This window comes from Atractosteus spatula, chromosome 2 (genome assembly GCF_055471065.1).
Source record: "Atractosteus spatula isolate fAtrSpa1 chromosome 2, fAtrSpa1.hap1, whole genome shotgun sequence".
NCBI classification, from domain to species: domain Eukaryota; kingdom Metazoa; phylum Chordata; class Actinopteri; order Semionotiformes; family Lepisosteidae; genus Atractosteus; species Atractosteus spatula.
Genome location: NC_142707.1, coordinates 52,172,800 through 52,197,895, shown reverse-complemented (window position 1 = coordinate 52,197,895; position 25,096 = coordinate 52,172,800). Strand labels below are relative to the sequence as shown.

General features: G+C 40.7%; 1 protein-coding gene across 1 annotated transcript; it reads left to right on the top strand.

The window, feature by feature from the left end:
* Positions 1 to 810: 810 nt before the first annotated feature.
* On the top strand, positions 811 to 24,759 carry sertad4 (SERTA domain containing 4). The gene is made up of 4 exons (XM_088938200.1): positions 811 to 1,355; positions 19,142 to 19,321; positions 20,365 to 20,480; positions 22,754 to 24,759. Exons 2-4 carry the CDS (start codon positions 19,159 to 19,161, stop codon positions 23,495 to 23,497), a joined length of 1,023 nt encoding a protein of 340 aa, XP_088794326.1. The 5' UTR covers positions 811 to 1,355; positions 19,142 to 19,158; the 3' UTR covers positions 23,498 to 24,759.
* The last annotated feature ends 337 nt before the right edge of the window (positions 24,760 to 25,096 follow it).

The window sequence follows — 25,096 nt, the reverse complement described above, 5'->3', positions numbered from 1 at the left end:
GTCTACTGAATTCTTAGACCACAGTTTCCATTACTAGGTTTGTACAACACTAGTGTTATGAAAGAGGCGGTAGAATTCGTTGAATTCTCCGTTGAAATGAACCCTGCACTTTCTTCCATGTGTGATTTTACAGTGGATAAGAAAACCTTCACGACATCAAGATTTATATTTTCTGTCTTTTGTGTGTGGCCCCTGTTACACGGGAAAAAAACACAACATTTGCAGTCTTTTTGCATTGCTTTCCAGTCGCAGTTCAAAGAACTCCTCTTATCTGTCTTTATTCTCGGTTAGAGCTGGTCGCCGAGATCTTCAGAGACCGGAGATACATTTTACATAGTTGTTAATTCTATCTACTCGAATCCGTTATGGGTAGCTAACTCCGTAAACTCTGTGGAAGCCGAGGTCTTTCAAACGTCGATCTTCCTTTGGCTTCTAAAAAAAAAAGAAAATAACCGTGGGATTTCACATGCAGTGATTAAGAAAAATAAAAGGCTTTTGGCTCAAGTATCTATCTCCGGTTTTGATGATTAAAATTGTAGTCAGAAAGAAAAAAAAGAATATGTATATATACCGTTTAATCAATCTGCTCTCACTGGCATAACCTCTCCAGGCTCCTCTGAATAGAAAGCACAGAACAAAATGCGTTCAGGAGATGCTGGAAAATACGAGTCGACGCTGGATCAAAGGGGAAATACATAACAGATGCCTGGGCTCGCTGCCTCCCTCCCCTCTTCTCCCTGTCGGTCACACGTTGTAATCCCTTTCGTCTGAATTCAAGTCCAGCAGAAGGACTACCTCTAAGAGAGAGCCGTGACGATCAGAGAAAGTACTGCACTGGGATGAAGAGGGATGGGGCGATGTGCGAGTTTCCTCCAGACGTTTTCGAGTCGCCCCCTTCCAATCGAAGAAACACACCTTTGTGGTGACAGTTGGATTTCGAGCGGAGTCATTTGTATTCAAGGGAAAGCACGCAGTCTGGAGATAGGCGATGCACTGTCCAACTTTCACGGCTTTGTTTAAAACACTGACGTGGTTATTGAAAGTGCCGTTGATGTCGCTGACTGGTCGAGCGGCGCTCAAGGGAGGTTTGTTGTAATTGCTCTTACCTGAGCGAACGGAAGGACGGGGGATTCAAAAGAATAAATTAAGGAGGCGAGGAAAGAATATCACCGCCTTTATTCAACCTGTTTTCAACATTAGAATTGTAAGTGGTGTTGCAGATAAAGAAGGATTTTGACACTTGTGATGAAACTACCGCTCCCGGTGACGGAGGACAAGAGCTGCTCGTCACAAAAGAAAACTGTCATAAAATTGCACTCAGCACCAACTTCAAGGAAAGGAAAACTCAATTAAAGGTAGGTGTGTAATTTCGTGCGCAAAGGCGGTCACCTGAATGAACAACAGCGCTTTAGCTGTATGAGGCGGAACAGGCGAGGGAGGTGGTGACACTAAAGGGACATTTGCACTGTGGAATGTCATAGTCCCGAAACGATTTTGTCACAAGGACGGTTTTGGATATATGCATGCCGGTCAAAATGGAGATGAGTTCAAAAGGATTAAAATCAAACTGCTCTGTTCTTTCTGATATATTTGTATATGTAATAATTGATTCTTTCAGTGCGGAGGTTAAATGCTAAAGACAAAAAGGTCAATATTGGTCCATTCATGAAATGTACACATGTTTAATGTTACAAATCGACATCGTAGTAATTATTTACGGTGCAAAGCTTCTTGCTGACAAGTAATCCATGGCCAATTATTTGTTAGTGGTTTACGTCTTAAATGCCAATTTTAGAAGATAGAGCATTATGTTCTCTTTAGCGACTATCAGTCTGTGACTTTGTTTCTGTATATAATACCATCCCACATCATTTTCCCCTTTTCCACTGGCACGCTATTCCTACTTTTACTATATACTATACTATTAATAGCATGTGAAATTTAAGATTTTCATTTTACCTGCCATTATTCAAAAAACATAGTTATGTTCAAACACATAACGCATTGTATCGTTAAGATTGTCGGTGTCTTTCGGTTGACAACCTTCACGGATTACTACACAGAACCCCAAGAGAGACATACACATATGGACAAAACTCAGCTAATTTTTCATTCGGATCAACTAATGAAAGCATTGATAAACCGAGAGCAAGTTCTGATTAACAGACTTTCACGCAAGTAGGTAGATCTTTAAATGCCAGTCCTCAGGTCAGAGACAGACGCTGCTTCTTGGAGACGGAACCCCACACGCTGCGCTGCTGCACCACAGCCGCGCTCTCTTCCAGATGTGGCCAGCTGCCGATCTCAGCGGGGAGAAAAACACTACCGGAGCACAGCTGGGGCTTCCTAGCATTGCAGGGCATAACACAGCCTAGATCCGGACACAGTGTAATGGAGTGTGTCCAAAACAGCCGTATCTCCAACACTGGACACTAATGATGGAACAAGAGCCGCACCATAGGGAATAAGGAGAGCGGGGTCGAATTAGTTTTATGGCTCGATTTTCTCGGTTTGTCCAGCAATATATGTTCCTAACAGATTTATGGCCACAAATAAATTTCGCGTCGTGTGTTTCTAAAATTTACAAATTTGTTAACACTTGTGTACAAATAATGCACATACAGTGTACACATAGACAGGCGTTTGTGTATCTGTATGCAATTGCGCAGATCCGTATATTTGTTTTATTGTTGTTGTGTCCTCACGATCGTATTTTTTTGGAGCGCTGAAAGATTTTAGTCCAAAATTAAAAATTCAAGACAAGAGTCTCAGCCTTGGTATACTCCAGAATTTCTGAATTGTTCTTTTGTAATAGCCCTGTGATATACAGCTGGGGTTTTCAGGAACACTAGGGTGCAGAGTTTGTAGAGTAGTATCCCTCCCAGCACATACCTTAAGAGCCTAAAAACACCTTAACCTTTCTTCCTGGTTTATGACTCATTAATACAAGAAATGTAAGAAATGTAGCATCAACTACATGCCCTGTTACATGTCACTGTAACCATATTGTAAGATTTTAAGCACAGGTTTGGAAAAGGGCTGAAATATTTAAATATACACAGATGTACCCAGGTGTGTCCTTTTATTCTACTGCTTTGACTTGAATAATACCACCCCCAGGAAGTGTAAATAATATTGTTACTCAAAGTGCTTTGCGATTTTACTCAGCGTGGAAAAGTAACCCATCCAAATTAAAAAGGAAACATTGGACTGATATATTCCACTGTCCACTGTCCAGGCAGGGTGTCTCTTTGGCATCTCTCAAATGGCAGGCTTTTCAACTCGTAAAAAAAAAGCTGTAAAAATAATAACGAACATCGGAGATTCCCGCATTTTTAGGAAAATGGATGGGTGTGCAGTTCTCGTGAGAGGGAAAGAGAGGAGACACACCCAGAAGGTTGCTTTCAAATGTTGTCTAAATTAGGCTGTCTTGCAAGTCTGAGCAAAGACCACTGAGGGAACTAACCTTGTTTAAACACTGGCTGCCTTTCATGAGCAGAAAGGCTTTCTCTCCACTCACATCTCTTCCTTTTTTTTTCCTTTTATGAAAAAAAAAATCAGACACACAAGCCCCATGGACTGGTATTGAGGTTGGAACCAGATTTCAGTCATCTCTGCCAAAAACATCTGGAGTCACTTGCCAGGAATTCAACCTTTGCTGTTTATTTTCCTTAGAAGGAAAACTGTAAAAGACAGAGTTATAATAGTCAGGGAAGCACTGAGTTCCCAGAAGATGTTTGGAAGCAAAAACAATTGTCTTAAACTGGATGTGATACCTATAGTAGTATCTGCCCCCACCTCTGGGCTGTTCTTCTTTCTCTAAACTCCTTTCAAACGAAACGTCCTTCTACAAATTAACTCTTCAAGCAGCCATAGAAGAGTTTTATCTCTACAGCCAGAAAACTTTTGATTTAGAATCCTTCATCAGTCAATGTGGGCAATAGGGTTTGAGCTGATCTAATTATCTTTAACAATAAACAAGCCAAAAATACAAAACTACCTCTGGTTGGGGCAATAGTGCTTTGCAAGTTAGCTCCCAGCAAACACAGGGACCCATTTTTCTTGCTGGGGATCTGGAGCAAGTGAAGGTAAAAGGCTTGCTCAAGGGCGCAGCCCTGGGTGCTTGGAGACTAAACCCATGACCCTCTTGTGATGCCATTCCCTCCCTCCCGCTGCCACTCGGCGACTGGCCATCCCTGGACTGAATGCAGTCCTCTTAGCAACCAGATTGCTCTGAGCCAGTCCCTCTAGATCCGGTGGCTTTTCAACTCCATCGACTCTGAAGATACAGCGCAGCGGCATCTCTTGTTCCATGCGAACCTGGGATCATGGATGAGGCGAGAGAAATCCCAGAGGCTGGGAATTTGTCCAGGTTGTGCTGTAAATATGTGAACCGGTGCTATTATTTTTTTTAAAAACAAGTTTTTACATGTGATGCCAAAAGACAATCTTATGGTGCAGTTAATATTAAACCTGTATAACATATTGTTCAGGATAAAACAAACATGCCTTTATTTTCATAACAATCAGCATAACAGAACATCATCCAATTTGCCCCCCTTTCAAACCTGGATATATTCTCTGAATAGCAGGATACGGTACATATCTTAGTCTGTCATACTTAAATGAACCATTTAATGCCCAAGACATGCACTTATAGCACAAATAGGTGCCCTGTTCTATATAGACCACATAGAGGTTCATGTTGTTTTGGCAGGGCACTGTATTTTGAGGAAAATAATTGCTTTTTTAAAGTGCAGACAACAATGTTTACCATGAAGAATAGTGTATATCTTTAAATCTACCCAGCAGGTGGTTTGCTCTGTATCTGTAGTATGTCTAAAATAATATATGATGTGGCCTCAGATGTTGTGTAGAGGTTAGGTTAGCTGTACTTGATCTGTTGATCTGCATGCTATACAGGTGTAAAATGTGACTCAGGGACCATTAGATTACTTTCAGCCTTTTCTGCAGATGTGGAGGCCTTTTAAAGGAAGTTCATTGTTCCTCTGACATGAGGCTATAACCCCTGTGTCTTTTTATTCTGAGACATGTGCCAAACCCTTGGCCTCTCACTATGTAGTTATGCTGGTACATCCTAGCCAAATTTGTCTATTTCTTTCACAGTGTGCTCCAACTTGCAAACAGGTTCCAGCCCAGCACCACGCTTTTTTATGTACAGTTTTCAAATTAGCACTGGACTGGAATGCCTTTCTTGCAACCAAATTAGTCCTGCTTCGCCAACGCAAAGCTAGTTAAGGCATGTAAGAAACAAAGCAAAATTCATTTGAAAATGAAACCTCATTAGCTCTTTTATTAGCGGCAGTCAAAAAACTGTAAAACGCAGATAATAGGTGCTTGAAGGCAAAAATGAAGCTTTTTTGTTTGTTTCCCCAACTTACTAGGGAGCTCATTGGAATAACTGGTGGTTATTGCGGATGTGAATGGCCCATTCCTGCTTGGCTATGAGCACTTGGATTAAATAAATTACAAGCAGGGGACTAATTGCTTTGAGTTTTATTGCCTCCTCTTGACTCTTGGCAGAAGCTTCATTAAATAGGCTCTATGGGAAAACTCTGCCAGCAGTGCCACTGGCTTGCCTCTCCCAGATTTGTAGCTCGCTGTTCATGCAGTGTTTTTGCTAACTGTGTGCAAGAGGTGCTAGAGAGGCCTTCCGTAGCATGCAGCCCAGAAACCCAGAAACATGTGGCTTTGCACCAGAGTTAGCGCTGAAAGGCTGGCAAAGGCTTTGTTAGTCCACCTTGGCTGAAGCCCCTATTCCAATGTACCACAAATTCAAAGTCTAGAGAGCATTTGAAAGTAACAGTAGAAAAAGGACCATATAGTGTAGCTGATAATCCTTTGGGCTTGTTCTCGTTCTTGTTGGCCTTGACTGGTTTAGTTGTCCAAGCAAATATTTCTTCTTTCAAAAACTATTTTGCTTTTTTTTTTACATTTTGAAATATATATCCTTTGATTAAACATATTTCACTCAAAGTTTGGTGGCCAGTACATTTTTATTCAATTATTACAATGTATTTGAAGACTGCCCAAAATAAGCAACGATGTCTTTTTTTATCCTCCAAATTATATAGTGTATTCAACAGAGACAGTGTTCTCAGGGTGTACAGTAGGTACCCCGACTTCTGACTTTGATTCAGAACTTCAGGATGAGGCTAACTGGCTCATCTAGCCTGTCTCTAGTTAATTCATCCCCAGATTTCTTCCAGTCATTTCTTGAAAGAAACCAAGGTATCGGCTTTAACGATATATCTATGTAGCTTGTCCTAGACTTCCACAACCCTTTGGGTAAGGAATTGCTATCTGTTCTCAGGCTTAAATGACTTTCAGGTACTTTCCATATGTGTCCTCAGGATTGTCACTTGATTTTGAAGTCTGGTGTCTTGACTTCTGTGCCTTTGAATTTTCAACACTTGAATCAAGTACTCCTGTAGTCTTCTCTTTTCAAGTTTAAAAACATTATCTGTTTTAGACTGTTAAAGTGTAGGATATCTCTTTAAGCCTGGGGATGCATTGTATGTGGTCGCTCTTGTGATTGATCTTGTGAGTGATTTCAGACCAGCAAGTTCATAATCCGATGGAAAAAAAAGTAGTGCATAATTTTCTAAATGAGATCTTGAGAGTGCTTGCACAATTGTTATCTATCCAGTGTAGTTCATTTCAATTCTACACTTTTAACTATATATTTTCATATGCTCTTTACCTGTGTTGGAGTTTGTTTCCCTCCACTGTCTAGAGGAGGAAGAAAGAGTGTCAGCATTAAAGTGTGTTTTCCTTCATTCACAGAAAAAAAAACTGCACTTTAAAAACTGTACACATTAAATGTTATCAGTCACCGTTTTGGCCAGTCTTGAATATGGGATGTTCTTTCAATTTTCTATGCTACGTTTTCAGTGTATGCTAATCCTCCTATTTTTGTATCATCTTCAAATCTGATCAATGTATCATCCAAAAATAAAATGACCATACAGAGGAACCTACAGTTTAGTTCTATTTGTTATCTTGTATAATAAGACTTATTGGTCTAGAGTTACTTAGTTTAGACTGATCATCTTTTTATGGACAGGTACTACCCTTGCCTTGAGTGATGTTTGAGTGAGAGTTTTGTTGATGGTCTTTAAGTTTCCTCATCTCCATTAGTAAAACTAGTAGATCATCAGGCCCAGGAGATGTGCATCTTAAATTCTTCTACTAGTGCCTGTAGCAGCTCTGTCACATCTATGGTGATGCTAGCCCCTGTCATGATTTGAAAGTTTCCCTTTATTGTCATTGATACATTTTAGTTCATCCTTTGCTATTCTTTTGCTGTTGTAATGCTGAAAACAACGTAATATATTACCATACATTAAGTGTTTTTTATGTTCTTATAATCTCCCTAGGGCAGCGTGGTGGTGTAGTTAGCATTACTGCCTCACAGCGCTGGGGCCCTTAAGTTTAATTCCTGGGGTGTTCTCTGTGTGGAGTTCGTATATTCTTCTCCCTGTGTTTGAGTGGGCTGTCTCTGGGTGCTCCAGATTCCTCCCACATTTCAGAAGACATACTGGTAGGTTAATTGGTTTCTGGGGAAGTTGACCCTGATGTGAGTGTGTGCATGACTGCGCCTATAGGCTCCAGCTCCCCCATCACCCTGTATTGCATAAAGTGGTTAGGAAATGGATGGATGGCTAATCTCTCTAATTGATTTTATCTATTAGGGGGGTTGCTTTCTAGAATTTGATTTACTTACTCTGTAATCATCTGTTATGCCCTTCAAGCATTTCGTTTAACTCAATGCAGGCATTTCATATTGTACATGCTCTGCTAAACTGGTCCGAATAAAAAAAGCAATCACTTGACCATGTCTCCCCTTTCAATTTAAACCGCTGATGTCCAGATTATGTTTTTTCCCAATCTATCTGAGGAAAACTAAAATCTCCCATGATGATAACTTCTTCTTCCTTGTTATGTACATTTCTGATTCCTTCACATGCGACTATCTTATGATTCCCATCTGAAACAGGCAGTCGGCGGCATCTTTTGAATAGTTTTTGATAAATCCGGCCTATATGGCTTCTGAGACCCTTCACTGTGGCCAGGTTCTTGTGCCTGTGTGCTCTTTTTGATATACAATGTCACGCGTTTACAGTACTTCTTGCCTGTTTTCTGTCTCTCAGAAATTCTGTGCTAACGTTATGCTCTTCTCCATCACTTCCTGAAGTTGTGCTTCTTTCGTTCTCAGCCATTAAATTTTCTTTTTTTGTCTGTAGTGGATCTCCTTTGTGTTCTATTCCCTTCCATTCTATTTCTTTGGAATTAGATTATTTATCATAAGAAGATTGGTACCCCTCTCAACCAAGCATAATCCTTTGCACCAGTGCAGATAGTCCTTTCTACACTGCACAGGGTTTTCCACTGTCCAACAGGACTTACATTGTCTTCAGCACCCTGTGCCTTGAGGCATGTGTTATGTCCAGGGATTGGTGTTTGCAGACATCACTACTTGTCTTTGTATCCATTCAAAAGGCAATCTATATAATTATTCTTTTAAAAGTGCACTTTTGTAGTATTAGCAGAGTAGCAAATTAACATTTATAGTTCCATATCTAATTTCTGACATGGGTTGGCAATCACAGAAGCAGGATTTCCTATATAAAGTTACAGCCTTCCTCAAAGTAATGCAACGGGAAATATAAAAGCATTTGAAAGCGGTTACATGGCTAAAAATGAAACTTCTTTTCCAGGCTTTTGAACATTGATGTATTGAGAGGGCTCTTTCATGTTTCAGCTGTAGAGGAAGTTGGTTCAATAGCAGAAGGAGCACTTGCCAATTCTAGCTCTGTACTTCCAAGGAATTTAAAGAGGAATCTGCCAGGAAATCGCAAGATCTTGCATGCTTGTGCTGCAACTCCTGTCAGTCATGTTAGAGGTGCTGCCAGCAACATTATGCCCAATTATTTTTTTAGGAGCATATGTCTTAAATTAGATTTCTTTAAACTGTCAAAGGTGAAAGGCTGCGCTGGACGTACAAGAATTTGTGCAAAGTGACAGATGGATGAAATGGACTTTTCCTGCTCTACATGACCACTGCGGTTTTGACGGAAGAGTACCGAGCCTCTTAATCCCAGATCTCCACTGAACTACACCCAGTATTACAGTTAATTAATCAATTTCCCTTCAGGATCAATAAAGTCTTATCTATCTCTCTAATTGGAAATCTAAAATGCTGTCTGTATAAATGTTAATACCATAGCATTTTTCATTCATTTAATTACTTTGAACTCCACACTGATGTGTGTGACAGGTTATGTTACTGTAAGTGAAATAGACCATTGCACAACAACGTAAGAACATAAGAACACTTAAAAACAAGAGGACAGTTTTAAATGCATTTCCACATAGACTCTTCTTGTGTCCTTTGATTGTTGTTTTACTGATCATTCTGACGTTCCCCAGGTTGCCCAGTCTTGAATTTTGCAGTACTCTTTTAGAATGTTATTTACAACTTACACAGTGCTTTTCAGTCCTCAGAATTTCATATAAAATGCAAATATCATTAGTTTGCTAATGATCCTAAAATCTTGTTTGTTGATATAAATTAAAAAGAACAGTGTTCCTGTTACAGATCCCTGTGGTACTAATTACATTGCTCCAGTCTTAGCATTGACTCTATCTGTACAGTACAGTCTGTTTTCAATTTGATAAATTCTCTGTCCAAACACATCTCCCTGAATGCCTACCGCCTGTAATTTGAGAAGAAATCTTTTATGAGGACCTTCTGAAAATCTTAATACACCACATCATAGGCTGTTTATCCATTACTACTGTTGCTTGGTCCGGAAGCTCAAACAAGTTGGTTAGGTATGACCTTCCTAATAATTGTTTACATTACATGTAATAGACGTCATATGCACTGGTCTACAGTATAATTACATGATTCAGTTTTGTCACCCTTCTCATGGTTGGATACTACATAAGCAATATTACATTACCTGCAATGGAATAAATAATGATTTTATCCAAACATTTCATTAAAGAAACTTTAATAACTTGGCTGTTTAGTTTGTTCCAGACTCCCACAACACTTTGTGTAATGTAGTCCTTCCTGTTTTCTGTTTCAACTCTCCATAGATTCCACTGAAGTCCTCTGGTTTTTGTTTCACTGTTGATCTACACAGAGTAACGTTGTCCCGATTTGTGTATTGAACTAAAGAAGATTCTTCCAGGACCCTCAGATACTCCATGTGAATACAATCCCATGCACCACCAGTCTCCACTACCATTATTTGTCTTAGAGAATGAAGTTTACAGAGCTGAACTCAAGCTCAAGCTATTGAATGGGTTGTGCACTCTCTCATAGCAGAATGGAACAAAATGAAGTTGCAATACACATATTGTGAAAATGTAAAGACTTGAATCCCTTGTAAGTGGCAAAGGGATGTGATCTCTCCTGTGGGAATTACTGAGCTACTGTCCCTGCTTTGGACAGAGAAGTAACCATTGTGCTGGAATGTTATGGATTTAGTTGCTAATGGAGTGTGGCAACCTCCAACGCTGTTGTCCCCGACTTACGTGGGCTAAGGTGTTAATGTGACTATGTAGAATGCTTGACCTTTAAACAGGAGTGGCAGAAGAGCATTCTGATTCCTCTTGTGGAAATAAGCACATTTTACAGGAAACTTGAAACAAATCCTGCAAGTGTTTTCTGGTGTGTTTTTCAGTGTCCTAGTTAAGTGGGTCATAGCGTCTTAATCATAATAACACTGCACAACAAAGGCAGCTATACTTGTCAGGAATGATTTCTAGTTCTCTGCCTGCCAGATAATGACTCTGCTGACAAGACACACAGAACTCCTTCAAATGTACTTCATCAACATAGGCAGTGCACGCTTTTTAAAAAAGCCCCAAGGATTTCTTTTGTCTAAAGGTTAAGTACTGTCATTGTCAGGCTAATGATTAAAATCTTGCTCATAGGAAGGTTACGCACCCTTGAAAAGTCTGTATATTAGAGTGGTATCTAATTATCACTCCGAGACCTGTTGTGTGTCTGTGCTGTGTCTTGGCAAAAAGCAGTGGAAAAGTAGTGTTGTCATTTTTAAGCAGTGTATGGGCATGCCTGGCTTTAAGAACATAAGAAAGGTTACAGATGAGGGGAGGCTCTATGGCCCACATAGGTCATTTGTTTGCTAATTTGCTGATTGATCCAAGACTTTTTTCCATCCACTTCATGAATGACAGCCCCTTGTGTAAAACAGTCCCTCCTGTTCTCTACTGTAATTCCATGTAGTTTAGTTTCCACTTGTGTGATCTGGTTCGTATTTCACTGTTGCTTCGATAGTCCATTGATTTGACTCTATTACCACCTTTCAGGATTTTCAATACAGTACTTGTATAAGCTGTTATTGTAGTCTTTTCTGTTCAAAGCTTAGATTTAGTATTAGCAGTCCTTTTAGACTTTTAATGAATATTAATGGTGTGTCAACATTAAAGTTTACTGTAAGTCTTTTTCAGGCTCAGTGTTTCCCATTTATGGCTGAATTGTGGCATACCCTACTGGTAGATAAATTGGCTTCTGGGAAATTTATCTCTGGTGTGAGTGTGTGCTTTTGTGTGTCCTGTGATGGACTGGCATTCAATCCAGGATGTATCCTGCCTTGTGCCCATTGCTTGCCAATATAGAATCTATATGGCAAGGAAAATGGATGGATGTTTCCCATTTTTATTTATAATTCATCTTTCCGTATGCAACACTCTGCCCTTGTCTACATCTAATGCCCTCTGCTTGGTGTTTGCCTAATCTTGAATTTGTCGTTTTGAGTTCCCTTTGCAGTTTCTACAGTTTGCTAATCCTCCTGTTTTAGTATCATCTGTGAAATTGACTAGTTTGCTAACTATACTGGAATTTATATAAATTAGGAAGAGAAGTGGTCTTAATGCAGATCCCTATGATTTTATGGAGCATTTACCTCACATCTTTGTTTTCTATCCATTAACTAGGTTTCAATCCACATACAGTACATGCTTTTCCTTGATTGCCTACAACCTACAATTTAAGAATAACCCTTAATGAGGAACTTTAACAACCACCTGCTGGAAATTTAAATAAAGCATATCTTACATTCTGTTTGTACTCACTACTTCTGTTGCTCATTCAAAGAACATATAGATTAAAAAGATTCATAATGGTTTTCTGATAGTGGATGGATACACTAGTTTAGTTCCAATTATTAAAATCATTAATTACAATCAATGTCACATGTAGTAAAAGTAATATGTGGTATTCCTCCTGTCTTGTGACTATTGGAAGAGTTTTCTTAATGGCACTGTGGTGTCACAAGGGAATTGAAAAGTATATGCAAAAGACAAATAAAATGACACACACCACAAAATGTTCTTTTAATCTTTTTTCTTCTTCTTCGTGTTCAATTCAGAATCCACAAACCAATGTCCATTTCCATTCTCATCAGTAGCCATTTAAGAGCATTCAAGTATTTCTCCAAAGATCACAATCACTAAATCATTGTCTGTTCCATTCCAATTCATTATTCCTTAAATTCAAATCCAACATCAACTACACTATCCACACAACACTTGCTACCCCTCACATCTACCTACTAATAAAGGTCCTTCCGGGTTCTTTATACTGTATATTGTTCTCCCTGATTGAGCTCACCTGTTTCTTGTTAGTTGGATAGGGTCCTTCTTTTGATAGGTCAGCTGACTTCTCTTTGTGGCCATTTTGGTTAGGTCTATTTCGTGTAAGAAGATCATTACAAAAATACCTATCATGAATGACCTGCCTCAAGTGATCTTACAGCACAGAGCCAGCATGTCTTGTTTTGTTATATTCAGATGGTAGAATTCCACCCAGGGAATAGTAGTCGGAGGAACATTTTGTCTTTTCTAGTTTGTGTCACAGCCATTCTTTTTACAATGTCAATGGGTTTATTAACCGTCAGTAGCATCATTACAAATTCCTGTTGTAATTCTGCTAATATTAGAAGGTGTCATCATTGGAAAGCCCTGTCCTATGGTAAAATGGTAACTTCAACACAAAGAAATTGTCCTATTCACCCCTATTCAGTGGACATCCCTCCATAAAAACATTAGACCCATCAGCTATTTCCCTGGTTCTCAGTCATACAACACTGCACAAAGGTGAGATTGAACTTGCCCGATGTTTTGAAGGTGGTTTGCAAATTGTAACGTGCTTAGTGTAGGTGGGATTGACTTAATGATGGCAATCAGCTCTGACAAAAAACTCAGAGGTAAGAGAAGGGTCTGTCTGATTTGTTCCTTGGGGGTGTGCAACCTCAACCAAACAGAGCTCAACAAGCATGTTTCTCTGTGTGAGGATGATCACGCAACTTTGGCGCACATAAAGGACCACTGTGGCTTTGGTCACTTAATAGGAGCAATCTCTTCATGTTACAATAGTCCTGAATTCTGTCAGAACCTCTTTAGTCCACTGAATGACAGGAGTGTGTATTCAGATCTCTTGGCACAAGTCATAGACATTCATGGAAGCCATGACTGGCTGATATTCATCAACACTTTGGGAGAGTTGAGAGGGTCCTGATGCCGAACAAATAGTTGACATCTCATCAAGACCATGAGTGTTAATACTGCTGAGTGGAGATGGTTTAATTGCATCATCAGGACTTTAGAGCAGTTTTGCTCTGGATTTCTATATATTTCATTTACAAAACACACCAAAGCATGGAGGTACTGTAGCATACATACATACTCCACACAGAGCAAGGTTTCCATTTACAGCTTTTCAAAAGTCTGGTAGACATGTGGCAAGTATGGTATATGCCTGCAGATCAGATTAAAGATTGAAATGCACTCATGTGCTCTAAGCCTTGTATTCTGTTGTACTTTCCTGTAAAAAATGTAAAAAAATATAAAAAACCAAATGGGTTATGTTGACATGGTATGGTTAATTGTTCTGCAGGGAATCAACACATTGCAGGGAGATACCTTATATTAAGATTAAAGTGAAGCAATTTTATTTGTTTTTTGTAATAGTTACCCCATAAACTGAAGTTATTGCTAGATTAACTATGTCAGTCCCTTTTGCTATTTTCAGTATCCAACTGCATCTCAACCATGTCTCCCAGATTTCATGTTTCTTCGGTATAAAAATGTATTTTAATTTATCTTGCCTGTAGACAGTAAATTGTGCCTTTAAGACATTAGAGTTTGCTGGAGACCCTACTTAGTCTAATTTCTGTCACAGTTTTGTAAATGAGATCTTAACCAATGAGCTCCGTAAATTTAGCGTAATATCGTTTGTCTTGATTCTTCAAACTTTTCAGAATGTTGCATATGTCTTGACCTTGTTTATTGATGTCTGGATGGGGACAGTAAAGAGTCCACTGACACACTTCAATCTTTTCTAAACAGCTTCCTCAAGTTCCTTGCCATTCAGTGTCATACTGTACAGTATATGTATTATAGTGGTGATGCTCCAGCTTTTTAATACAGTACAGTATGTGAGCAAGGCAGTTCCTTCTTCCTCATGAAAACCATTGTGTTTTTTGTTTTGGTTATGGAATAATCGATTCCCTGGTATCTGCTCTGCCGATGTTGAAATATTTTGTGGGATTCATCTGCTGCACTGTGTCCTGGTGACTAGCGGGCTCTCAGAAGTCTCCTGGTGAACTCTGTTTGGTGTAAACATGAGGCAGGGAGGAGGCTGCATTCTGTCACACTTCACTGCAACCATTAATTCCAAAATAAACCTGCCCCAACAGAGATACTTCCCTAGAGCTCAGGAGCAGAACAAGACGTGGCCACGTTTGACAGAATTTCAGGGGGAGCAGCTGCGGTTTATAATGAGATTAAAGCCAAAGAAAGGCCGTGTACATTGCAATTTGGGCACTGCAATGTCAGGTCAGTAGAAATACAGTACATCGCAGGAGGAAAATGCACTCAATCTGTTCTTTGTTACCAATGTTTTACATTTGTATGCATATTCTTTGTGAAGTCAGGGATCAATAAAAAAATTTGGATTAAGAATAATAATTATGATTTAGTGAAAGATTAAGAATAGTGAAAAATTCAAGGAATTCTTGAATTACAATTACGAACAGGATTCACTTCTTTACCCTAAAGGCTGTTGGAGTGTGGAACAAGCTACCCAAGCATGTTTCTTACAAGAACCAGCTGGATGACATAAATTAGATACTAACTACCAAGAGTTAGATGGGCCGAATGACCTCCTTTTGTGTGTGACCTTTCAATTCAATTGCAAAAGTCAGCAGATATTAGAAGGGATGTTACTAACTGCAAACCTATCCAAGCATAGAGTATATCAGAAGAAAATATATGAATAGTTTATTTATTTATTTAATTGTGAATTAAATAATTAATGAATGAAATAAAATAATCTTGATTTTCCTGGCCAAAATACTTTGTACTGTAAACATAATCTTTTGGCAAACATAATACACAAGTCAGTAAAATCCTTCTGAATGAGTCAGAAAGTCCTGATTGAGAATTGCTTGCTGCTGTAATGTTTTCAGATAGATACTGAAAGAATCAAAACTATATCATTCAAAATCAAAACTTATGCCCCTTATCGATAAACCCGGTGTTGCATTTGAATTCTGATGTAAAAAAGATCACAAGGTTGCACAGGGTGACTTTTTATTAATTTGATATACATGCATTCCAATAAGGTTTGATTGTATGACTCCATTCATGCACACTACCCATGGAGAAGACTATTTGAAACAGAACTGTTACTATATAATCACTGTGGCATAGTGTAATAGTGGTTAGTGCTGCTGCCTCCCAGGTAATGCCTCCTGGGATTGGTTCTGGAAAGGGGGACCATCTGTGTGGAGTCTATATGCTACCTCAATGCTTTGGTGTGTTTGTTACCAGCTGCTCCAGTTTCCACCCCTCTCCCAAAGACAGACTGTCTAGTTTAATTGGTGTCTGCAATTTGTGCTTAACGTGGGCTGTAATTAGTCTGCAAGTATATGTGTGTGTCTTGAGATGTGCTGATGTCCAGGGTGTAATCCTGCACTGTCCAGGGTGTAATCGTGCTTGCCAGGCTCTGGGTTGCTGTGCCCCTTACCAGGGAGAAAGCAGTTCTCTTGCGATGGAGGATGATTTCTTACTAATTTTTACAAAAGCCTTTGCTAGTCAATATGTGTGTTCTCTGTACTCAACTGGCTGCTCCTTCATCTTGCCGGGGTTCTTGAACACTAGCCTTCAAAACAAACCAGTTCCTTAAAGTGATCAGACAGCACAGTATGCATCACTGTCAGAATATGGATGAAGTATATGCTGTATATGTTTTCGGGTCGCATACATATAATTTAGTCACAACAGTAGGCATTGCCTTTGAAAGCCTTGCTGAGAATAAATTAATGTTGCAATTCTGTGCGGGACCAACATAAAGACATGGAAGCAGTTTCCCTAGGTGAAAGTGTTCCGTCGGCGTCCCTTCTTAAAGGAGTCTTTGACTGAGAATTCTCTCTCTGTCTCCTCGTCATGCTTGGCAGCTGCTGTTTAGCATTCTGCCGGCTGCAGTGATGTTGTGTGTGTGAGGCTCTCTGTGTGTTCAGTTGATGTCCTATGGGACAAAGTCAACCCCATGGACTGAAACAGGAGCCAGCTTCACGTTTTTGCGCCTCTGCCAGTGTTTTGACTGAAACAGAGCATTCAGGTCCAAGCAAGGTTTCCAGAGAGCGAGCTCTGTCTCGCTCCCCTGCTTCTGCCTCGCGCCTCCAGACTGCAATTAACTTCTCATCATCAAAGAGAATACCGAGCAGGGAGACAGGCAGCAGGAGAGAGGCAGAGATAAGACACAAGAATGGGTTTTGCCGCTGGAGTTGGGACTGTTTGAACAGAGGCGGCGAAGCGACGCTCTTTGGGTGAGAGCGTGCGTTTTTAGTCTCGCATTCCTCAGAGAGAGAAAGAGTGAGGGAGGCTGAGAGAAAAAAAAGAGCCCTGAGGGAGATTTTTTTTCTCTGTGTTTCTAAAGAACAAGAAGTCTTCCTTTATCTGTTGAAAAGCAAATAGAATTGCCCTTTTCCAGTAAGCTGTCTGACGTGCACGGATTACTAGCGTTGGAAAGATGGCAACATCTTAAGAGCAGACAGATAAAAGCAAGACAGAGAAGCCTGGGCTGGGAAGGAGAGAACTCCTCTGAGATGATGATGGCACTGTGTTTTTCAGAGAGTCGCGATTAAGAGGTGCCCAAGGTAGGTGACAGCTCCTGAATAGCTCCTAATTAACCAAAGTATTTCTTAATCGAATAAATTGCTTGTTAACTCAGATCAAGATAAGCCTTTGCATCATTTTGGGCATTTTATCTTACTAAACAGCTAATTTTCCCTTGCAGAGGTATAGCGGGGAATGTTCTTGAGAGACAGCACTTAATGAACCTTTAATCGTGTTCTCTGCCCTTCTGTCTGTGTATAAGGACACAGAACAGAACTGCCACCTTTTGAACATCAAAGCCTTTTTGCAATAATGCTCCTCTCTTCTAAATTGAGGCTTTCATTTTGCCTTAGGTCTGCACATTTTGTTCCTGTTTTACTGTAGTATGATAGGAAAAGTGGGAAATAATACACAAAGCAAAAACAGAAAACACATGGTCAAATAAATAACCATTTAAATAAGGATGGCTCCTGTACAGCCACAATGAGTGGTTCCCAACACAATGTGACAATTGTGAACACTGCATTTACAGTACTATAAATAGATAAATATGGGTTCATGCTGTTATCCAAGTAAGTCTAGAATAGTGTTAGAATTAATTGAATGATAGGCAGAGAGAGAGGTGGGCGTGTTCAGGTGCTCTCTGGGTCCCTGTCCATCTGAGCACAGAGCCTCCCTGGGAGGGGTGTGGCTGTGGGTGGTGGGGACACGGTGACGGATCTGCAGTGTGTGGGGGGGAGGGGGCGTGGCCGGGAAAAGTGTCAATGAGGACCTGCGCTGAAGGGGATCTGGATGTTTGCAGAGGGAATAAAGACACTGTCACTGTTCTCACGGCTCGCACAAGCTTAAATAAAACAGACAGGCTCGCTGGTGGAAAATCTCTGCCCAACACTATGTGTCATTCCTTCCTGAGGATCCATGGTGTACCCCAGAGCAAGGATCCTCAACCAAAATTAAGATTTTGCATTGCACTGTCATTTTAAACACCATTCCAGAACTCCTACTAATTATGCTAATAGGTTAACTCAGATGTGTAGGTCTACTTTTTTCCTATGTGCTCAAACATATTTATTGTTGAATGTATTAAAATGTAAGACACTTTAATGCCCTGTAGGTACATAAGGCAAGTTAAAGATTTGATCTTGCACCTGGATTATAGTGACACATCTTGCTTAAGGGGGTGTTGGAGAAATATACTCTTGTTCTTCATTAGGCTGAATCACTGCAGTGGCTTTTCACAACACACCAACCATTAGCTCCCTCCCTGTAATGCCAGGTGTATTCAAACCAGCGAAAATGTTGCATTGGAAGGAAAATAATTTTTTCATTAGGTTTTCTACCATCCAGGATTTTTTGAGCGAAGGTTCTGGTTGTGATCACAGAATGACACAATTTGCAGAACACTGATTAAGCTAGAAGCTACATACATCTAACATCTGGTTAAAGAATGTAGATGTTAAAGCAATTCTAGTTTCCTTTTTTTTCCTGCTGCAGCCTCCGAATGACTTAAGATGAAACACAAAGTTTTCAAGTGTGAACTGAGGAGGTGTTAATAATTTTTGCCCTCGCATTACAGATGCTGATCTCGCCCAAGGCTTGTTCAAACCAGACAAAGTGATCATTGATGTTTTTCAGTTATTCCAGAGAGCGCTGTTCACTTTTAGACACATATCTGCCGGCCATTTCTTAAGAACAACTGTAGGGCAGGTCTCCGCAGGGTCATTGTACAGTACGTGCTTGCATGAAGCACAGCATTTTGTGTTCCACTGGAGCGCTGAAAAATCACGTCTTTTTCACAGGTTGTGCAGGGACTGGTTTCCAGGAGCTGTAGTAGGCTCCACAAGGGTGAAAGCTTAATATTTATATATTGTACTCTGTATAACAAAAGAGACCATGGTGTAGTATGTAGTAGTTATAAATAGCAGCTCGTTTCTCAGTGGCTGTTCTTCCTCTCCTCTGCCAGCCCGGAGCGCGTGAGAGATGACCCTGGTCTTGTCGATGAATCCCTTCTGCGATCACGCTGCCTCTGAAGGAGATCCTGCGGCCCCACAGTACCAGCCCATCTGGGAGTCCGAGCGCTTCAGCAAGAGCTGCGTCTCCAGCTCCATTCCACTGGAGTGCGCTGTGGAGCAGCTGGCAGAAGGTAGTGGCACCTCAGGGCCTGACAATGTACCAGAGACGGACAGAACTCCCCAGCCTCTGTGCCACTAGCTGGTTCCCAAGTCTCAGTCCGAAATCATGCTGCATGAATGGAGCAGCTTTCCAGCATTGTCCTAGTCACAGCTTGTTAACATCACAGTGCAAACACATACATGATCACTTATTTCCTTTCCTTTTATAAAAAAAAGTGTCTACTGTGTATGCTAGCGCTCTCTTAAAGAAAATGTGCACTGAAAATGAAAATCGCACAGAAATTTGGACAATGCTGTTGTGGTTGTGATACATTATTTGGGCTCTCTGAATTATGTATCGCTCATATGAAAGGGAAATGTTGTTTTTGAGCTACTGAATGTGAAATTTGACAAAATTTAGCATAAAACATGAAACCACAAAATACTGTTGTTCTGCTCCCTTCAGGCCATGTCTGCTGCAAGTGGAGGCCCCAGATTTGTTCAATGATAGAAGAATGGGGGTGGCATGGCAGCATGGTGGTCAGTGCAGCAGCCTCTAGGGTCCCGGGTTAGATTCCAACCATGGACACCTTCTGTGTGGAGCTTGCATGTTCTCCCTGTGTCCGTGTGAGTGTTCTCTAGGATGCTCTAGTCTCCTCACATTCTGTAACTAACAACAAATCGCTGGTTAGGTTAATTTTGTCCACTGAATATCGTGTGTTTTCTGTGTCCTGTGCTGGACTGCCCCAGTCAAGGTGTAGTTTTCAGGATGGGCTCCAGGATGACTCTAACTTTCTGATAATGGTGGATAGAAGAATATGCCTGTGTATGACATCAGGCTTGTACATTGTTTGATTTCCCCTTAAATAGCTCTGTACCATTATGCAGTTGTCCATCTTTATACATCCCCATATATAACACCAGACCAGCTGAGCGCTGGTCTCAGCACCTGTCCCAGATGTGGTGTCACATAGAAGAAGGATGGCACATTATACATTTCAAAAAGACCGTGTTTCATCAAAGACCTGTCTCATAAATTTCACAGTGTTCCGTCCGTTTTGATTGATCTCTCCAGAGCCCCTTTACAGAAGAGCTCCAGATCATGTAGCTGCTTCCCGGATTGCCTACTTTAAAAGGAAGTATGTGGAAGATGAGGACTCCCATCTCACCTTCAGGAGCTGCTGTCAGACAGTGAGTGTCATTTCACAAGCTTTCTCTCAAGCTCGTAACATTTGTATTATGTATTTGCTTAACAGACATCCTTATTCAGGGTGATTTGACGAATATGAAGTACATGCAAGGAGCAATCATGCAAGTACATCAAGAATAAATTAATAAATTAATAAGGCTAGTACACACAGACAATACAACACAAGTACACTACAAATTAAGAATATACATATAGTGTGGATACAAAAACCAGTCTGTTTTTCATCACATCCTTGGCATCACATCAAATCTTGGATCAGTTAGGTACTACAATCCAAACAAGTATTTCCACACAAAAGATCAATTTAAAGATGGCAGGTATTTGGGGAAATGTGTGAGCATTGTTTTGAGATTCGGTTAATAAACAACAGGAGGTGCAGAATATGGGTGAATGTACAAACTTGATGTTATTAGCAGAGTACCACAGGATACTGTACTAGGAGCACTGCTCTTCCTAATTTGCAGTACCTCTTGACTTATCCTTGTCCCACTGAAACAAGAACAAAAATGTAAAACAATACTTTTACAATACAATAACAAACAGTAAGTTTTATAAATCCTCTTCTGGGATAGATTGTATTGACTAGGTGGCTCCAGTTATAAGGTTTTGTCACTTCTGAGGGTGGGTGTTTGGCTATTCCATCAGACAGAAGGACGTGGTCCTTCAGACCCTCTAGATGCCATTGGTGAACGGCCTTCTTGAGTTTGAATCTCGAATGTTCATTCGGACTCAGGATCTGAAGATTGAGATGGCCAGCCAAGAACACTTTTAGTTAATCATTCCTTTGTCAGTTTGCATGTTTACTTTGGATTATTGTCATGGTGGAGTGTTCATTGTCAGCCAAGCCTCAGTTTCTTAGCAGAGGTGTTTGGCCAAAATGTTCTGGTATTGTATGTGGTAGAGTTCATGATTTCATCTTGTCGAGGCCTCCAGGGTCTGTGATTGATACAAAACAAACCCATAACACATAATAAACCCCCTCGCTATACTCACAGTGGACATGAGTGTTTTCCCCTCATGTGCTTCACCTACGTAATGCTGACGAGGATGTCCAAGAAGCTCAATCTTCATTTCATTTGACCATTAGACATCTGGGTTCTCAAGGATAATACATTCTTTTCATCCTCCTGAGATCTTCATTGTTTAACTGAATAAACTTTTTGATTAACTGGACTGATGCTGCTTCCCAGATATGATAAAGGCGATAACTTGAAGAGTCCCATAACACAGCTGGTTTCTTTAAAGGCATTTAAAGGCAGAAGAAATTTCGGGACAGAGATTCTTTCAATATAGTGCTGGAACAGTCTAGAACCTAACAGGTACTATCAAGCAGTCTGATCCTTTAGGTCTTAATCTGAAGAGTCCAATTTATACTCTATCAATATTTTTTTTCTTTTGTACATAATAAATTGCCTCTCTTGGTGACTTTTCATTAAATTAATAACAACAGGCAAATATGAATAAGCATGGAAAAAAAACTTAGAGAGATTCAATACTAGAGATAACATATTGACTATGATGAGAATATTTCTGTTTCTCCATTAAATTTTGCATTTTCAAATCACATACTGTTAATATGCAATGCAGACAGGTCCTGATTTTTTTAAGGCATATTTCCTGGTAAGTAAAAGCAAGGTTACTGCTAGGCTGAAGACTTCAAATTATATTTCTTTTAGAAAACATCTGTGACATGATGTGTAATGTACTGTATGGAAAAAAGGGTTGGTCAAAGACCTTTGCTGTTAATTCATTAAATAAAAAAAATGTTTGTGACCATATGCAGAACATTTAGAAAATTGTTGGGTTTTTTGCTGTCAGCTGTCAGCATGCATACAGCATTTGTCTGTAAAGGAAACAGTAAAGGTTAATTCCACACTTCAAAATAGAAAGAGCAAAACATTTCAGCTGTACAGCCTTCTTCAGGTGTTACTTGAAAGCATGACAGAGACAAGACGCAGCTAATGAATGTGTGTTCAGTAATTCATAGAAGAATATTAATAGGCCCAGACCCTTACGAGGGAAAACCAAACCAGAACAGTAAGAGGAAGGAAGCTGTGAAGGTGTTGAGTTGCCGAAGTCCATACTTGGGTTGCGTTAAAAGAGGATCAAATCCTTATGGCGTTACTTTGTCGTCAAAGGAAACAAAACCTACCTTTGCTGATGCTTTCAGTCTCTAATTCAGTGACAAAACGTGAGGCGAATATTCCCGTTCTAATTAACATCTCGGACCCCGCACTCTTTTCCTGTCCGGCAGGTTATGCCCGCCCTGGAGGAGCGGGCGCACGTGCTGCGTGTCTCCCTGGACAAACTGCGCTTCATCGAGGATCCCGAGGCGTTCCTGCGCCGCTCCGTGCTGGTCAACAACCTGCTGCGCCGCCTGCGGGCCGAGATCTTCCTGCAGAGCGACTGGTGCTTCCCCCCACCCCCCCCCTGCTCTCCCCCCTCCCCCTCCTCCTCCCCAGCCCCGCCCTGTCCCTGGGAGGCCCCGCCCCCGCGGCCCTGCTTCGCCGGCCCCCTCGCTGCCCAGGGACCTTACCGCAAGCGCTTCCGGTTGATCCGCGGGGAGGGCGAGGAGTGCTTTCAGGGCTGCTGCTGTTTCTACGGGGGCCGCTACCTGCGCCTGCCGTTTCCTGTCTGCGAAGAGGCCGCTTCTTCCTCTCACTGCCCTTCTTCTTCCTCCTCCTCCTCCTCCTCTTCTTCCCCGCTCCCTCAGCTGCTCCCCCTTGAGGGTGGAGAGACCAGACTGGACCTGTTTTATCCCTGTCTGGACCTGCCACCGCCGGTGAACCAGGTGGAACTGGAGGTCAAGGAACGGTCAAAGCTGAGGGACAAAACAGGCTTTTGGGAAGGAGCGCATGGGCGCGTTAAAACTGCAGACAAGCAGCACGAGAAGAGAGAGGGGCACTGTGAAACTGCAGGCCATTCAAGCTGGAGTGTGGATACAAGTGAAGCTGGGCAGGAGCCCATGATGTGCTGCCAAATGAGCAGGAAAATATAGGAAAAAGGACACGTTTTTTGGAAATAAGCTGGAGTAGTTTTGTGTGTATCGTGCTGCGGTTGGGGTGCGTGAGTTCACAGCGGGTTTGCCACGGGCTTTGGATTTTAGAAAAAATCTATATTTTCTGTTGTCCAAAGCAGCTTTTGTGTCATTGTCTTTGCAAAAAGAAAAGAATCTGAATTCCCCCCAAAAATGGAGAATGTAGACTATAAATACAATAGCACAGAAAAATGTTGGACCACAAAATGGGCTGACTGAGCAAAGACAGTCGATTTTCACAGCAACAATAATATGTGGTGCCTTATTTTTGTAATGTTTATATCTCAATTTTGTTTTTTTTCCTGTAATGAAATGGTTTGTATTTTGGAGATCCTGTTAAAGAAAAGTGATTTGGAGCCCTTCTGAAATAACAGCTTGGACACTTGGAACATGAATACCACTGACAGAGCTGAAGCAGATGATGAGTAAAAAAACAACAAGGAAAGGAGAACAAATGAACACACTTCTCCTCTAGGAGAGATGTCCCTTATCCAGCGTTCTTTTCCTGGCTTTCCTCAGTACACTTGGTAACACTTACTGTACCTAAACTCTACCAATACTGAGGCAGATTGAGATACCGGTACCAATACAGGTACCAATGCCAATGCGTGCGTAAAAGAGGGAATTAAAATGTTACTCATGAATTTTCAGCCAAATAAAATTTGCTTGGCTGGTTCCACGAAACTGTCTTTTGTTTCAGAAAGCTGGTTATGTACAAACTGGGAGATTACATCCAGCACAGATGTTCTACAAAAGTTCCAGATACCTCCACTTATTTGATTCCTCGTTTGGTATTCTACAAGTCTTCTTTCTGACACAAGCATCTGCTGATATTGGTTTCCACCTTGAGCGTTTTTTAAGTATTTTCTGGCCTGAATCGCAAAATCCACTGATTCTTGTCTGTTTAAAAGTCTATATTCGGGGAAAGCGAATATAAAAGGACCCAAATTTCAAATCTTTCTCTTTACGTGTTATTTTTTGCGAGTTTTCTCTCTGTAACTGAGTCTCGTCTTGGGAAGGCACCCAAAGCTCTCTAGCATTAAAAAGACTAAAACTGAGCAATACAGCAGTGTCAGGATAGCATTTCAAAATAAAAGCACAAGTATCTGCGTTTAAAAAATGAAACGACTCTCGTTAGGAATATAAATGCTTTCAAAAACATTTTGTATGTGATTTTTGTGACAGCTGTAAAAACTGTAATGAATAAACCAAAAGAATGACTATATTGTTGTATTGTACATTCCCTTTTATTCTGACCCACAGTTCACAAGCCCAGCCCTTTCGGCAGTGTTCAAATGGGTCAGCCCATGTACTATCCCAGTACTGCAACCTAACACTTCCTTTACTTCCTGTAACTATTGCACAGAACATTGCCTGTTGTACACTGTAGACCCACACATCCCATGAAACGCTATTTCATATTACCAACTTTGTTTGATATTTCCAATGAGAAAACATCTTTTTGAAATGTTCAATCTCTTTGAAATTTTCACGGAGGGAGTCTATTTGTATTTATTTCTCTATTTGTCTATATAGAATATAGTTTTTGGCATTGTCCTA